This window comes from Hypomesus nipponensis, chromosome 6, assembly GCF_054491055.1.
Source record: "Hypomesus nipponensis isolate SF chromosome 6, ASM5449105v1, whole genome shotgun sequence".
NCBI lineage: Eukaryota > Metazoa > Chordata > Actinopteri > Osmeriformes > Osmeridae > Hypomesus > Hypomesus nipponensis.
This window is the reverse complement of record NC_140366.1, coordinates 9,064,311-9,081,767: the sequence shown is the minus strand read 5'-3', so window position 1 is coordinate 9,081,767 and position 17,457 is coordinate 9,064,311. Positions and strand designations below refer to the sequence as shown.

The 17,457-nt window shown below is 48.7% G+C and overlaps 2 protein-coding genes and 1 non-coding gene across 3 annotated transcripts in view; 2 read left to right on the top strand and 1 right to left on the bottom strand.

Moving 5' to 3' along the window:
- Positions 1–1,690: 1,690 nt before the first annotated feature.
- Positions 1,691–9,968, top strand: smyd2b (SET and MYND domain containing 2b). Its single transcript, XM_084700429.1, has 12 exons — positions 1,691–2,047; positions 4,644–4,707; positions 5,061–5,171; positions 5,323–5,383; positions 5,874–5,998; positions 6,280–6,347; positions 6,910–7,012; positions 7,645–7,755; positions 7,942–8,062; positions 8,353–8,527; positions 9,027–9,135; positions 9,579–9,968. The coding sequence occupies exons 1-12, from the start codon at positions 1,878–1,880 to the stop codon at positions 9,657–9,659; spliced, it is 1,299 nt and encodes a 432-aa protein (XP_084556555.1). The 5' UTR covers positions 1,691–1,877; the 3' UTR covers positions 9,660–9,968.
- Positions 6,067–6,199, top strand: LOC146286921 (small nucleolar RNA SNORA77). The gene has a single exon (XR_014762360.1). It is a non-coding gene; the product is annotated as a small nucleolar RNA SNORA77 (small nucleolar RNA).
- Positions 9,969–10,472: 504 nt separating the features above from the next.
- Positions 10,473–17,457, bottom strand: part of LOC146286919 (tyrosine-protein phosphatase non-receptor type 14-like) — a 32,574-nt gene continuing 25,589 nt past the window's right edge. Inside the window, exons 16-20 of the mRNA XM_084700332.1 lie at positions 16,008–16,226; positions 14,800–14,928; positions 13,897–14,131; positions 13,092–13,255; positions 10,473–12,911 (exon numbers count right to left, since the gene is read on the bottom strand). Coding sequence (XP_084556458.1) covers positions 12,783–12,911; positions 13,092–13,255; positions 13,897–14,131; positions 14,800–14,928; positions 16,008–16,226 — 876 coding nt within the window. The 3' untranslated portion in view covers positions 10,473–12,782. The remainder of the gene's footprint in view (positions 12,912–13,091; positions 13,256–13,896; positions 14,132–14,799; positions 14,929–16,007; positions 16,227–17,457) is intronic.

Here is a 17,457-nt window from a genome sequence, read left to right as displayed (position 1 = left end):
ATTCTGCTGAATTTATCCCCTAACAGGGTTTCCTTGACAACAAAATCTACTTAGGATTTACAGTTCCTTATCATTTCTGGTCATCGAAAATTATAATCTGTTTGTCCTAATCCCCCTGCCTCCCTCCCTCCGTACCTCCCAGATCATATTCATCAAGATCATCCCTCACGATAACATAAGAACTGCACCATTGCGGACAGGTCTGAAAGGATATGATGCGATAACAAGAGGGGTTCCTTCCAAATCAAATCAGATGCCTCTGATGTAATCAAGACGAGACGGCAAGGGCAACGACTTAATCTCAGAGGGACATGCCTGGCTCGCTCAGACATTATTAAAAAACGACGCGAAACAAATCTTTATGTCGAAAGATAGAAAAGATGGAATTAAAGTAAAGAGGGGAGGTGGAGGGGGTTGGGTGGCAAGGTTGGATAAAGCCCTTAGATAGGCCTGCGGATGTGAGACAAATCTTTACTGTAGTTGATGTGTGTGTGTGTGTGTGTGTGTGAGAGAGAGAGAGAGAGAGAGAGAGAGAGAGAGAGAGAGAGAGAGAGAGAGAGAGAGAGAGAGAGAGAGAGAGAGAGAGAGAGAGAGAGAGTGAGGAAATGCTCCGCTGTGTGGGGGAGGTGGGTGGAGTTCAATTGCGGATCCACTACTCGAGCTGAGCTTCTGAGGACTATGTTCTGCAATCTCAGTGTCCTCAATCTCGTCCCACAATCTGGAAGTTTCCGTCGGGTTGACTGTCACACTAAACAGTTAAGTGCTTGCAGGGCCCACAATCCTTAATCTTTGCCTTAAAGTGTTGTCTGCGGATGCGTAAGCTTCAGTCAGACAGTGTCTAGTGTGTTAGAAGAGAGAGTGTGAGGGACAGGGGGATGCCGTTCACTGTCGCACTTGCACTACACAGACACAAGGGGGCAGAATAGGACAGAAGACCAGTGGCTGCACGATTCTCTTTTTCTCTCTCAGGTCCTCCAGGGGTTCATCATCTCATGACTTTTTGACCTCCCAGAATGCGCTGGAGTCAAGTGTCCATGTCCCTCTCCTTGGACCTTTACTGCCAAACCTCATGGAGAGTCATGTGCAGGAAGCAATCCTCAATACATTACCATGGCTAGGCAGCAAGCTGATCTCCGTTCAGTTTGAACTGTACTGCCGCCCAGGGCCATCCCAAGCCTGTATGGGGCCTTCAGCAGAATGGATTCTCTGAGTCGCTTTTTATAAAAAATATAAATAAATTACATTAAACTGTCATTTAATGTGCTCTTGGGGGCCCTCTGGTAGCCATGGGGGCCCTAAGCAGCCGCTTAGCTGGCTTATGCCTTGGGCCGGCCCTGCTGCCGCCCAACACACGACCTGTTTCTACCACTGTACTTCTACATGGTGGCCACTAGATGGGAATCTGATACACAATTTGTATTCCTATATTGTTCAAGTGAGAAAGCCAGGTGTGTTTGTGTGTGTGTGTGTGAGTGTGTGTGTGTGTGTGTGTGTGTGTGTGTGTGTGTGTGTGTGTGAGTTACTCATCATCACAGTTAAACAGAATTTAAAAGGAATGCGTAGGTTAATAATGTGTTTATGTCAAACAGGGTGAAATTGCAGTGCGAACAATCTAACTACCGGCATCACATCATCGTCTTTGCCAAATCATGTATTTTCGGAGTGACGCCCCCTCCCCTCCCAGATCCAGAACGTCGGGGGGGTTCAGCCAAGGGAAGTTTGGCTATTGCGGATGCATGGTAATTTGGGGACATTGGCATGGTAAGAGGGTACTAAATCAAACTCAAGACTAACGTGAACCACCCGGCTGCCGTTTACCCGAGGAATTAGGGGATTGGATAATCCAGGATTGACACTTGGTGAATGTAAACGACAGAATGAAGGAGAGCATCGAGGGAATTGAGAAGTTTGTCAGTCCAGGGAAAGGACGAGGACTACGGGTGACCAAACCTTTCAAAGTTGGAGAGCTGCTGTTCTCGTGCCCGGCATACGCCTACGTTCTGTCTGTCAATGAAAGAGGTTGTTACTGCGAATTCTGCTTGACGAGGTATTTTATTGTGAAGTCAACCTTTTTGCAGCATGTGATGAACCATGTATTCTTCTCTGATGTGTGAATACTTGCGCGTGTGCGCACTCTGCGCACGACTTTCTCCTAACGCCAATAAATAGTGGGCTGAAGTTACGGCACATTGACTTATCATAAAGACCGCATTTCTATATATACAAATGTGGGCTACCAATCAAGAAGCAGCAGCCAATTAACTCACTTGAAATGGATTGCTACAAGCCACTGTTGCCCTATTCCTAAAACATTTACGACTACAGACAATTGCTGGTGTGCAAGGCTCGTGTCTTTTTATAGAAGTAGCTCGTCCTACGCCATGACATCTTTTTTCATATTGGGGCCAGACTATAAAATCTATTTTTAAGTGTGGCAAGGCTCATCTTTCTGTGTGCCTCAGATCAGTGGTGTCCACGTATCCTCAAGATAGAACACATGGTTTCATGTCAAATCTGCAGAAACACGAGTCCTCCTGGGATAACTTAAGTCCGATCTTTTTTACCGCAGTCAATCGAATCCATAGTTTCGAGAGTTTTTCTGGGAGTTTTTCCTTGTCTTCCTTGAGGGTTTAGGTTGGTTAAGGGGCAGTTCTATAATGGGCGTATGTGAAGCCCTCTGTGACATGCTTGCGTGTGAAAAGGGCTATACAAATACATTAGATTTGATTTGATTTTAATTAAGTTCATAGGTCTAGTTTGAATATTGGTGGACAAACCATTATCTTAATGGAAAAACGACTTCTCCCATTTTAATGGTCTCTTGACATTGGTAGGGGCATGTCCTCTCCTAAGCTACCCTATGATAATGTTCTGAGCTATTGTAATGTTCTGCCATACATTCCACTTGAAGAAGTCTACTTATGCAGGGTCTACCCAATGCAGGGTTCCACCCCCAAACTCCCTTCTTATTAACCCAGTCTTCATCTATTCTCTTACCTGACAGCCCTAAGCAGCACACTCGCCTTTTCAAGGCCTTTAACCCTGACATGGACTAGGCCTGTGGTGAGGCGAGGCCCTCGTAAGTAACCTATAGGAGCATCTCTCTCTCTCCCTATCTCTCCCTCACCCTCTCTCTCTCTCTCCCTCACCCTCACCCTCTCTCTCTCTCTCCCTATCTCTCTCCCTCACCCTCACCCTCACCCTCACCCTCACCCTCTCTCTCTCTCTCTCTCTCTCTCTCTCTCTCTCTCTCTCTCTCTCTCTCCCTCACCCTCACCCTCTCTCTCTCTCTCTCTCACCCTCACCCTCTCTCTCTCTCTCTCTCTCTCTCTCTCTCTCTCTCTCTCTCTCTCTCTCTCTCTCTCTCTCTCTCTCTCTCTCTGCCTGCAGAGGGAGAAGGACGTACTGAGATAGATACAGTGTATTCCTATGGGATGATGACCCTCCGCTGGTTGTGGTATGGCCGTGCAGCTCCCGGCTGTTTGAGGGTGGCCGTGGTACTGTCTACCCATGCATGCTGTGGCACCCTCAACACGGTCATCCACAATGCAGTCATGGAAGGCCAGTGTAGCATGGTGCTAGGGTTTGCATGCAGCGGAAGGGCTATCAGGGAGCACACATCTATCACTACTTCCCCAGTGTCTGACGATGTTGTACCTTTAGCTCCCTGTGTTCGTGTGAGGGCTTCTGTGTGGGAGGATTGGGGTTCCAACTTACTCAAGAAAGGGGGGTTCAGAAATGTTCTGTTTCACCACTGTTGGTGCCGATAGGTATTCAGCCAATAGGATGTCATACTGGGATTGGTCAACTCGTGTCAGTCAGTCTGACATACTTCATCATTCATAATGATAATTCAGATTCGTAATGGTAATTATGCTGTAACAAGGATGTGACGATGACGAAACTGGTATTGATGATGATGGTCACTTTATAGTCTTTGTAAGATCCTTGGCCAAGTCATCACACAGGAACAACTTCTTGAGAAAATATGAGACTAACTTGAATGGCGTGGGCATGACTGAAAGAGACTGGACTGGATGACTTGCTGTTGTACGTGCTGTTGAACGACAGCCAACTCTGTGCTCAGTAGGTGGTCACCCTACCACTGCAACATCAGTTCCTCAAAACCAGAACCTCTGCAGCAGACCCACCCTGCCCCCCTAACATCCCACTTTGTTTGGGCTTTCCTAACTCATCTATCCAGGCCAGAGGTGGCAGCTGGTACATCAAAGGTCAGGTCTATGAATAACCCCAGAATGTTTCAGAGCCCACGACCCCTCCCTGATACGATGGGAGAACGGCCTGTAAACTGCCCCCCCCCCCCACACACACACACACAGAACACACACACACGCAGAGAAATGGGTGAGGCCATAAAATGGACACACTCATACTGACACACACACACACACGCACACACACACACTCGAAACACAATGACACATCCCCCACATCCACAGCGGCAGTGTGTTGCACACGCACGCACGCGCACAGTTGGTAAAACAGATGTTTTAGCGCCCTGGAGAGTGTTTGTGCACGAGGTGTGATGTATCGTGTGCGTATGCGTCTGAAGGGTCGCAAAACCAGTTCTCGGATACTGTAGAGAACAACCAACGGCAGTTCTACTCCCTTGTCATCCACAGAAAAGAAGGCCTGGCCAAATGTGGAAAGTGCAAGAAAGCCTTCTACTGCAATGTCAGCTGCCAGGTAACAGCACACCACACTGCCCCCCAGAGGGAACGCTCAGCATGCAGACTACTGCCTCTGCAGTCTCTCTGAGTCCCTCAAATGACACATACATACACTCATTTCCTGAAAGGACTTTGTGAGGGGGGGGGGGGTACTTAGAAGTGGAGGTGTGAGGGGATGCTGTAAATGTTGGCAAGAGTAGATTGGGTGGCTGGGTGGGGATGGATGGGGCTCAGGATTAGTATTGTGAGCTTTAAGAATAAGGTTGAGGAATTAGAATGTTGTTGGTTTTGGGCTGTTATCAGACAGTGTGCATTAGAGTAAGCCATTCCAATATGGTGCGTGTGTGGATGTGTGTGTGTGTGTTTCAGAAAGCGCACTGGGCGATGCACAAGCTGGAGTGCGGAGCCATCGTAGCGTTCGGGGAGAAATGGAGTCCCTCGGAGACAGTACGTCTGGTGGCCAGGATTCTTGCCAAGAAGGTGAGAGGGTGTACTGTACAGCATGGACGACAAAGAGAGATCTGGGGCCGGGGTTCTGAATGGATACATCCATAAGCAGAAACATAGATGAGGAAACTCTCTTCTCCTCGCATCAAAAAATCCTGCTCTTCTGTGTGTGTGTGTCTTCCAGAAAACCCAGAAGGAGAAGAGCAGTTCTGAGAAGCTGCTGCTGATTGGAGAGATGGAGTCACGTGAGTGTCCACAGTGGAGATAAGCACACTGTGAGAGGTGCGTGGAGCCCTTCACACCAAAGGAGGCTCTATTTATACGCAGTGAAGTGTCGCCTCTTACCAGGCCCCCTGGATGCTACCTCCAGCCAGGCTCCGCCTCAGGCTCCGGCTCAGGCTCCGCCTGCTCACTAAGGACCTAGGCTGACTGTCTGGCAGATCTGGACTGTCCAAGTCAGACTCACTCTGATAAGGGTTTAGTCCACAGTTTGTAGATGGGTGGTGAGGGATGGTGTGTGTGTGTGTGTGTGGGGGGGGGGTGCTAAAATGTGTTAGACTAGACTTGCTTTATGTTGTGTGAGAAAGCTGGGTGGTGACAATGTCATGTGTCAATTCATACTTGAAATGGCTGATTCTAGATAAATATAAACATATTTTTGGAAATTTACTTTGCCGTTTATTATAAATTGAGTGTATGTGTATGTGTGTGTGTGTGTGCGTGTGTCGGCGTCAGACGTGGAAGATGTGGACAACGAGAAGAGAGAGATGAACGAGGGGGATATTGCCAGCCTGCATCAGTTCTACTCCAAACATCTGGATTTCCCTGACCACTCCGGCCTACTAACACTCTTCTCTCAGGTTACACACACACACACTTACCCACGCACACACACACACACACACACACACACACACACACACAAATAGCAGACTCACTCTGTTCTTAGTTGTTCTCCTCGACCAGGAACTTTTTCTGTCTGCTACAGAAACAGTCAGAAAGTACCATGACATCCCAGCTGGCCCTCTGCTGGATTGTGTTGGTATCACTGCGATAAAGCACACGACTGCTTTACGGTCATTTGAGTGGAGGTGAACTGAAAAGAAGAGGCGGTCATTGTGTGCTCCTTCTGTTCCTGCAGGTCAACTGTAATGGGTTCACAGTGGAGGACGAGGAGCTGTCCCACATGGGATCAGCAGTATACCCAGAGTAAGACACACACACACACATTCACACGCACACACGCGCACACACAAACCACACTTACACATGTACCACAGCAACCAACCAACTTTAATCACAGATACCTTCCATCAGAAAATCCATAATCTGAGACAGCCCTTTATCCCACATCCTTCCACATCCACAGCTGCTCAGATAGGAAGGCTAATTCCAGCTCTTGAGAAAGACACTTTCCCATCTATGGGCCTCTGGTCATAAATCACACACAGACGCTGCGAACTTGTGTTGGGTTGCATGTGTGACTGTTGCTGAACACTGTGCCTTTTTAAAACGTTCAATCATTGAAAAACAAATCTCCCCCCATACAACGCTGGCCAGCAGATTGAAGTGAGGTTGATGGTATCATCTGTGTTGGGGCAGACTGTTATGTAGAGTAACTGTGACCTCGTGTAGTGTTTATGACACTCCACAAGCTGTTACTAGTGCACTGTCCTCCTGCTTTGATCGTCTTTACTCTTCTTCTCCCTTTAGCAAGCGATCTTTCTTGTGACGTTTGTTCTTTCTTTCTGTTTTTCTTTCTGTCTCTCAGTGTGGCTCTGATAAACCACAGCTGCTCCCCAAACGTCATTGTCACATACAAGGGGACGACAGCAGAGATCCGGGCTGTTCAGGACATGAGCACTGGGGATGAGGTGAGGAAGCTGTGTCCAGCTGTACAGAGGTCACCAGCCCAAGTTGTGTTTTTGTGTGTGTGTGGGAGGGGTGATCTTGTGATGAATGAAAACCTTCCCTATCTGTACTAAAGTCTCCCTGGTGGGTGAGAGAAGTGCATCATGAGAATGAACCTGATCTCTGTGGGTCCAAGGAGTGGGAAATTAGTTTTTAGAGAGGACAGGAAGTGAAGGTCAAAGGTCTATTGGACTATCGGGTTCCGTTACGAAAGTTGAAAACAGTGTGGGTGTGCATATACAGTGGATGTGAATGAGACAAGTTGGTGGTGGGGGGTGATTATTGAGCTATGCAAGGTTGTTTTTAGACCTCAAAAGTGCTGAGCAGGTCAAAGGCCTTCCACACTGGCCTCCCAGACAACATGATCCATATCAAACAGCCCCTATTATCCCAAGCGTTGGAATGCAAAACTTATTTTTGTAACCAAATGCAAAAGCACCCAATTTCTTTCTACACAGCATGGTATCATAGTTTGTGTGCCTGTGTGTGGTGTCTGTGTGTCTGTGTGTTTGTGTGTGCGTCCATGTGCTGTGTACACACCGATATCTGGTGTCTGTGTGTGCCTGTATGTGTGTGTGTGTGTCTCTATTCCCAGGTGCTCATCAGCTACATAGACCTCCTCTACCCGACAGAGGACCGTAATGACCGCTTAAGAGACTGCTACTACTTTACCTGCGACTGCAAGGAGTGTAAATCCAAGGCTGGGGTGAGAATACAGAGATGGGGAGGCCAGATGTACCTGCTCCACTGATATCAGTCAAGTTTCAGTTCACTTTGAACCTAAGGGCTTCAGTATTAAGGCTCAATTACCAATCATGCTACATTCAAAAATGATTATTTATTCATCATTATTTCTGTTACGCCTGCGTGACGTTTTCCCTCGGCCCTCCAGGACAAGCTGAGGCTGAAGGTACGGCAGCGGAATGAGCCAATCAAGCCAGAGCTGGTTAGCAACATGAGGCGCTACGCCAGGAACATCATAGGAGACTTCCGCAGTGCCAAGCTCGACAAAAATAACCTTTTCATTACAGCCTCTGTCTTTCTCATTTGGACAAGGCAAAGGAAGTTTTTGAAACTGAAGGAAGACAGCAGCAATAATGTACTTCTTTTTAACCTAGCTACTTTGAGTGATTTTTGTGGCGTGATTGTTAGCACCACACACTCATTGAATTACATGACTGAGTCGTCGATCAGTGTTTTAACCACAGTTCTCCCAGCATGCAGTAGCTAAAGTTGTTAATAGCACCGCCCCTAACGTTTAAGCATTAGCGTTCCCGCCTATGAGACCTTGACTCGTGAGCACCCCCTGGTGAGCTTCTGGAGATGTGCGAGCTGAGCCTGGACAAGATGGGCGCCGTGTTCGAGGACTCCAACGCCTACATGCTCCACATGATGTACCAGGCCATGGGCGTGTGTCTCCACATGGGAGAGTGGGACCAAGCCATCCGCTATGGAGAGAAGGTCCTCAAGCCATACAAGTACGAATCCATGCCAACCCCTTTGGACTTACACTGCACGCCGAGGCTGTGAGGTGACTTAAGGGCCAGGCTGTGAGGGTGACTTAAGGGCCAGGCTGTGAGGTGACTTAAGGGCCAGGCTGTGAGGTGACTTAAGGGCCAGGCTGTGAGGTGACTTAAGGGCCAGGCTGTGAGGTGACTTAAGGGGCCAGGCTGTGAGGTGACTTAAGGGCCAGGCTGTGAGGTGACTTAAGGGCCAGGCTGTGAGGTGACTTAAGGGCCAGGCTGTGAGGTGACTTAAGGGCCAGGCTGTGAGGGTGACTTAAGGGCCAGGCTGTGAGGTGACTTAAGGGCCAGGCTGTGAGGTGACTTAAGGTCCAGGCTGTGAGGTGACTTAAGGGCCAGGCTGTGAGGTGACATAAGGTCCAGGCTGTGAGGTGACTTAAGGTCCAGGCTGTGAGGTGACTTAAGGTCCAGGCTGTGAGGTGACTTAAGGGGTGTGTTTGCTCCCCTCCTCCAGTGTGCTGTACCCACCCTACTCCCTGAACGTGTCGTCCATGTACCTGAAGCTGGGCAGGCTGTACATGGGGCTGGAGAGGAGCGCCATGGGGCTCAGCGCCCTCAGGAAGGTAACATGCCTGTCCGACGGAACGAGGCTCTACCACCGCACTCTGCAGACTAGGTTTCACTGTTGTGTATCAAAGGGTTAATGCAAAAACGACTTCTCCCATTTTAATGGTCTCTTGACATTGGTAGGGGCATGTCCTCTCCTAAGCTACCCTACGATTATGTTCTGAGCTATTGTAATGTTCTGCCATACATTCCACTTGAAGAAGTCTACTTATGCAGGGTCTACCCAATGCAGGGTTCCACCCCCAAACTCCCTTCTTATTAACCCAGTCTTCATCTATTCTCTTACCTGACAGCCCTAAGCAGCACACTCGCCTTTTCAAGGCCTTTAACCCTGACATGGACTAGGCCTGTGGTGAGGCGAGGCCCTCGTAAGTAACCTATAGGAGCATCTCTCTCTCTCTCTCTCTCTCTCTCTCTCTCTCTCTGTGAATGTTTCCAGGCCATGGCGATTATGGAGGTGGCTCACGGGAAGGATCACCACTACCTTGCAGAACTCCAGAAGGAAATTGCGAAGAAATGAAGAGACCGAACACAGACAGACATCCATGCACACACGCACACAGCAGGCTTTCTGAAACGACAAAACTATGGGCGCTTTTTCTCTTATTGGTTGTGAAGGACAGAGGAAAAGGGAAATCGCTAATAGTTGTCCTTTTTTTATGTGAGATGCATTAAGGAGGTTTTCATGGAGAGCAAAATTGCAGGAACAACTGAATTATTTTATACTGTGCAGCAGATTCTTTTTCTAGAAAGTGTCAGTATACTGTATAATGCCTTCCTGGATGGTTTTTATTCATAATAAAAGGTAATTCCATTTACCATAAATATGGTTTGCTTTCAGTAACTGTGTATGAGGGGCACACATGCCAGCTGCGTGGTTGTGTTTCATCATTCCTGCCGGTGTTTGCTTAAGGGCAGGGTCGGCACGTCAATAAATTCCGAAAGCCAATGAGGAGCAGTTATGGCCGCAGCTGCTTTGTTACGGGCCTATAAAAGGCAAGCAATGAGCCCCTGTCGCAAACGAGGGAGGTGTCAGGACATTAGCACCGCTGACGTGGTCAGTGCTGGGTTCCTTCTCGCCTGGATTGGGTGTAAGAGAAGTCCGAGCATGTCTGCTCGCTCCAGTCGACACATCATAAACACAGGTGTTGCTGCGAAAGCATGAAATGCCTCTTCTACCCTCCACTATATGTTGCTGTCAACTACTCTTCTCTCTAGGTGTCATCTCTACCATGCTACACTGTTGACACTTTATTATGTTGTACTTTACTATACTTTACTATCCTGTACTCTACTATTATTTGGCTGTTAGTGAAACCAGTTTGGCAACACATAGAGAAAATAAGGCTTTATTGCATAATGAGTACGCATGACAGCTTCATACACATTTGGAGGCAGAAAAAAAATGTTTATGTACTGGCAGAGCATAGCCTATATATAAAACATATGTACAGCACACATACAGAGATCTTCAGGACTTATGCCAAAACACGAGGTGGAACATGTCATTGAAAAACATCTGTGGAATGAGACGTGGAAAATACTGTCAACAAAACAAAAGAATGGCAATAGAGTGCTCTTGCCATGAGAGCAGACAGCTTATAAACTTATATCTGAGTATGGATATATACATTGGAATATAAAAAGCATGCATAGTTTGTCTTCTTGCGGTATTTTAAGGGTACCAAGTCAAAAAAAATAATACAAACATTTGTAGAAATATTCTCTTGCATGTCCAATATGTACAAACGTAGCTTTGGACACAGATGGCATTGTGCCACAACTCACAGACAGAAGGAAGAAGATCTAAAGTCAGCCATACTCAAAGCTGTGTGTTCTATGTGTGCACATAGGAACTCTAAGTATCTGGGTACCAACAGGTGGTACCAAAAACAAGCCCCCCGACTCTGACCGTTTCTCTTGCCATGCTCTCTGTGTCGTTATAAACATGTGGAACACATTATCCCAGGATGCAATGCATCCACTGCACTGGATAAACACCCATAGACAAAGTCTGGGGAAGTAGGACTTTACTTGAGGGAATTGAGGCCATTACTGTGGCCCGATAAGACTGCAAAAACAGACAGGAAGTATTTTCAAATGTATTTAGGAGTCGGCGTGGACACCAGGGCCATGGGAGGGTTGTTGCCCGCTGTCTTGTACTGGAGGCTACAACAGCGCACATGCACCCTGTCTCACATGTAGACAACAAACTCTAAACTTAATACAAACGCTGTACGACCTTGTCCTTGGTCTTTTGGGTTCTCCGACACAGACAGTAGAGCACTGTCAGGGGATGCCTTGACTCCTTCCGAAGAAGGACGCTCTGAGTGAGTGGCTGTGACTGAGCTCATGCTGAGTCAGCACTGACACGACGTCGCCATGATCGTGCTAGAAAGTTCCAAATAAGCTGTGTTAAAAGTTAAAGTGAAATAGAATGGGAAATGGACAGCATCGTTGTGGAACATTGGACAATGCTCAAATAATACGCTGGAAAGTCTGGGTATTAATAATGTTCCAAGTAGCCAGAAGTTTTCAATATAAAGATTGATTGCTAAGGCCTTATTGAGCCAAACCATGTGTGAAAAATAACCAAAAATAGCTGTAACGAGGGGAACAGAGTGAGGAGGGGACATGACTTCAAGGCATCATAAGTTTGGCAAATAATTTAAAAACCTTTCTCAGACATACAGAAAACTGTTGATGAGAAAGACTGCTTGTTTGACAATTGGCTGAACTGAAAGATCACCATAGTTATGAGAAATAAATACATGTAAAAACATTATATTGAAATGTTTAGACGAATCTTCATTGTACTTTACATTGGACTGCCACAACGAAGGCCTAGAATAACTTTGGCAGTGGCTTTCAAACATTGGGAAAACTTTTGAAATGATTTGATAACCTTGTTTCCATGTACATGAAAAAGAAAGCAACACTACACCCTGGTGTTCATAAAAGCAACGGCAGCACTGGCATGACAGGCATAGACGTTTGTGAAAATGACTGGAATTAATGTCTAGCTTACTGTTTATATTTGATGGAAATACGTGTTATATATCCAGTGCCAAAACAATGTCATAAAAAAATATGTTATCTCTAATCAAACTTGGAAAATTGGCCTGCTTGTCAAATGTTAGCACAAAAGGGAAACATGCCACGATAAACAATGGTAGCATTAAGCTCTAGCAGTTAGCACCTAACATGTTAGCTTGTTTTGTAACACTCCTACCAGCTCCCTCTCCTCCTTGACCAACCTCGAGCTAGCTAGGATAACGCCAACTGCATGAAAGAGAGACACAGAGGTATTTTATGACCGCTTGAGTCAAAGCATTTCTAAACACACTCATTCTGACTTTCTTGTGTTCCAATCGGACAAATGGCTCGAGTTTTCCCCTCTCCAGGAGCCAGGATGTGGGTGAGCAACATGGTGTCAACATCACACAGCCTTCCAGAGCTGTATGGGACTCCAAACCCTACTAGCCAAACCTGTCCACCCTGGTCCATTAGCCAATTCGGACCAATCAGAGCATACAAACTACAGAGATAACTCCCATTGGTCATACTGCTCTGCAGAAATGGTTATCTGTCACCCTCCTGCAGAGTTTTGTCCCATTCAGGTTGCAGTTCAGGGGGTCAGCTGTCAGATGAGACGAGAGTTCTTGAGGAACTGGATGAGGACCTGGTAGACAAACTTGTACTGCGAGATGGTCTGGACCATCAGCATTCTCTGCTGCCTCAGACCACACAACATGGTGGGGACCTCCACCCGCTGAGAGAGAAGCATGACATAGAAGAGAGAAAGAGAGAAACACAGAGAGGACAAGGTTCCATGAAAGGGAAGTCGAATTTGAAATACAGAAAACAATATTGTTACTGGATTAAGAGTTGGTAATGAACAGTAATTTACAGTAGCCCCGCCCCGCCCCACCTCACCCCCCCCCCCCCCCACCTCGTTGTGCTCCAGACAGCTGATCATGAGCTCAGTGAGGATGACCACGCCGGCGCGCCCCACCCCCGCACTGCAGTGGACCACCACCGGGGGGTTGAGGGACTTGGAAGTGTCCAACATGGAGTTGGTGTGTCTCCTCACCGACTGGATCTCCTCCAGGTACGCTGGGGTACGGAGGGGAGGGCAGGGAGAGAGGAGGGGAGGGAGGGGGAGAGAGGAGGGGAGGGGGAGAGGAGGGGAGAGGGAGAGAGGAGGGGAGAGGGAGAGAAGAGGGGAGGGGGAGAGAGGAGGGGAGGGGGAGAGGAGGGAAGGGAGGGGGAGAGAGGAGGGGAGGGAGAGAGGAGGGGACGGGGACAGAGGAGAGGAGGGAGAGGGGAGAGCAGGGAGAGGGAGGGCAGGGAGAGAGGAGGGGAGGGAGGGGGAGAGAGGAGGGGAGGGAGAGAGGAGGGGAGAGGGAGAGGGAGAGAGGAGGGGAGGGGGGGAGAGAGGAGGGGGAAAGGAGGGGAGGGAGAGAGGAGGGGAGGGAGAGAGGAGGGGAGGGAGAGAGGAGGGAGAGAGCAGGGAGAGGGAGAGCAGGGAGAGAGGAGGGGGAGAGAGGAGGGGAGGGAGAGAGGAGGGGAGGGAGGGGGAGAGAGGAGGGGAGGGATAGAGGAGGGAAGGGCAGGGAGAGAGGAGGGGAGGGGTGGGAGAGAGGTGGGAGAGAAGTGGGAGGGAGAGGGTAGTTTAGACGACAAGATAGTCTATCAAGTGTGTGACATCACTGACACACACGTGCACGCACACACAGACACACGTGGCCACTCACAGAGGAAGCCCTGGACGTATTCAGGGCAGCCGTGGTCGGGCCAGTCTGTGTACTGCAGGTGCCACACCGTCCTCTCCTGACCCGACAGCAGGTGCTTGACCTTTAACCCCGTGGTGGCGTAGCAGCCCGAGTCCGTGCGGAACTTGGTGGTGACCTTGAACTTGCCATGGGTGGCTGAGTTGTGTTTGGAGCCCAGCTTGGGCCAGTAGCGATGACTCTTAGCCCTGCCACCCTCCTGGGAGAGCAGGGGAGAGGGAGGGAAAGGGACGGAGGGAGGGAGGGAGGGAGGGAGAAGGAGGGAAATGAAGGGAAAGGGAGGGAGGGAGAAGGAGGGAGGGAAATGGAGGGAAAGGGAGGGATGGAGGGAAATGGAGGGAAAGGGAGGGGAAGGGACGGAGAGCAGGCACAGTAAATCAAAGCTGTCTCTATACATGAACTAAACACAGGCATCTACCTACTGTAGCATCCACACACACACACAATGCACATGTCGTTGCTCTTGCTAATAAAATTTTCTACAGAGTTTACAAGTCTTATTAGCAAGAGCAACAACATGTGCATTGTGTGTGTGTATATATCAAATATTGCCATATCGACAAAGAATTCAAGAACATTTCTCTGCAGTGTTAGAAAACCTGATACCCAGAGAGCTGGATGTGGTTACCTCACCACAGCCCTGCTCCAGCATTCGAGCAGATACTGAGTTCAGCATTCTGCCTGCAGCTGAATAACACATCAGAAGACTCATTGTGCAATAATCCTGCTTCTTCTTTGATGTGATGCCTCGATTAATTCATGTTGTGTGTGTGTGTGTGTGTCTGTCTGAGCCTTCGGGCTGTGTATGCTTCATAGTGCATGTGTGTGTGTGTGTGTGTGTGTGTGTGTAGGCGGGTGATGCTGTACCTCCTCGGCAGTAACCATAGCAATGACATTGACCCCCTGCTCCCAGACCATCTGCCAGAAGTCCGCACAGGTGTTGGCTAGTGGACCCTGGGTGGCAATGTAGTGCCACTCTTCACCACTGATGGTCACCTGGACACACATCAACATCATCAATAGATGTGGATCCATCAACACACGGTGACAGACTTCTGTGGTGCCCTCTTTGTATGTCGCTTAGGAGGAAATTGTCCGCTTAATTATACAAATGTAACAGTACGTATGTATTAGCCGTATTACCTCATTTCACCACTGGGGAACACTGTTTTGATTAGGCAGCACAATACTCTACATCCACTGTACAGTCCCACCTCTCTCTATGCCCCACACACACACAGACACACACACACAGACGCACACACACAGACACACACACACAGACGCACACACACAGACGCACACACACAGACGCACACACACAGACGCACACACACACAGACACACACACACACAGACACACACACACAGACACACACACACAGACACACACACAGACACACACACACAGACACACACACACAGACACACACACAGACGCACACACACAGACACACACACACAGACACACACAGCAGTCTTTTCCACAGTCCAACCATAAACGCCTCAGAGGGCCCATACTAAGTAGTTGCTGGAATACCATGACGTAATGGGAGTGATGCCGCCCAAACATGAGCAGCTGAGGGCTAAGGTGCCCGCGTGACTGTAAACACACTCAGAGACGTGTGAGGGGAACAAACAACAGCTTGGGTCCTCAGCTGGGACTGTGGGTGATGGGAAATAAGAGGGTTAGGCTCTAATAGGCCCCGATTCAGCCATGACTCAGCAGCACCGAGACACAATGGAGCAGAACACTTCAACACACTGTACGCAGCATGTGTCCACATGCTAGCGCTTGGGTTCAGTAATACCACACACATCAAAAGCGGTTCAGGCTTATTATGAGGTTTTGGGGTTAGACTGTAGCTGTATTCCAGAAGGATTGTAAGGTTTAGAGTTTAGTCTTTCTTTCAGTCTTTCTTTCTTTCTTTCATCCATCCATCCATCCATCCATCTAATGATCCTTCCTTCCTTCCTTCCTTCCTTCCTTCCTTCCTTCCTTCCTTCCTTCCTTCCTTCCTTCCTTCCTTCCTTCCTTCCTTCCTTCCTTCCTTCCTTCCTTCCTTCGTCCCTACCTTGATGTGGGAGGCGTTGATGTATCCTGTGTTGTTCTCCTTGTTGGGGACCAGCTCCACCCGGTTCTCCTCGTACGGCACCACGTCACGGAACCGGTTCCGCTCACTGTTGTCAGCCAACATGGCCGTGGTGACCACACAGTCCGCCCTCTTCTTGGGGATGTGCTCGTACTCTGTGAAGACCCTCTCCTCCTCCATCTGCAGCTCTAGAGTCTTACACTACAAGGGGGGGGGGACATAGCAAGGGATAGGGTGAGACATTTTGAAGGGATAGTGAGGTAGAGAGAGGGTAAGAGAGGCGGGGTAAAAAGATGGGAGAAGGTGAACGTGAAGCAAGGTTCACTCCTTGCGTTGATTATTGTACATATTGTTGTCCCCTCACACAAATGCAAATTTCACCCACAATGCCCTTTGATTTCAAAGCCACCCATAGTGCTACAATGTGCTGCAGGTCCACACAAATGATGGGATTCTCTCTCTTCACATTCCCCCTGTTTCAGTAGAGGAATGTGTTTGTTGGGCAAGCCTGGTGCTGACTGAGGGGTATGCTGCCTGACGGAGGAATAGAGGAGGGGGTCTCTGACTCCCTCCCTCCATCCCTCCGTCTCTCTCTCCCCCTCTCTCTCTCTCTCTCTCTCTCTCTCTCTCTCTCTCACTCTCTCTCTCTCTCTCTCTCTCTCTCTCTCTCTCTCTCTCTCTCTCTCTCTCTCTCCCACTCTCTCTCTCTCTCACACTCTCCCTGTCTCACACACTCTCTCTCTCTTTCTCACTCTCTCTCGGGTCACATTCCTGTCATTCCAGCCGGTCCAGAGGCGATAAGCACCAACGTGCCACACGTTCTTCAACCCACTTGGCCCTCGCCCCCGTTAGCCTAGCAACGACCCGGGACAAAGGCTGGGTTTCACATCTCCAAGGGTAGACTGAGCATGACAGCTAGCCTGGTTAGCTAGAGAACCATAGAGTTTTTACAGTAATTTGGGGGGGAAAATACTGAATACTCTATAGTGGGCTTTATTTGTTTCCGTTTTATGGACAGAAAACTTAAAGGGGGAAAGAAAGAGGGAAAGACAAAAATGTCCTGGTTTGCTACATGCTCTCCTTTTGGAAACTGAGTGTCAGATCGGATCTAGATGCAGATACTGTTTCCTGTTGATCTACTCACCGGACACTAGGACCCTGCAAACCACTGCTTTCCCCAAAAGCCTCAACCTACCCCCCCCCAGGACAGGGAGAGCATCGTATGATGCCAACATAGACAACACACCGCAGCACACTGCAGCACACCGCAGCACACGCCCTCTGGCTGGGACCACAATGCAAAACCAGGTCCACGTTGGAAGCAGAAGCCCTCAGCTCATGTGTTCAAATGGTACAAGATCATTAGAGACTAGTATGGAGTATAATTTCGATGCCAGTGTAGCACCATAAGCGACCAGTGCACGGTAGCATT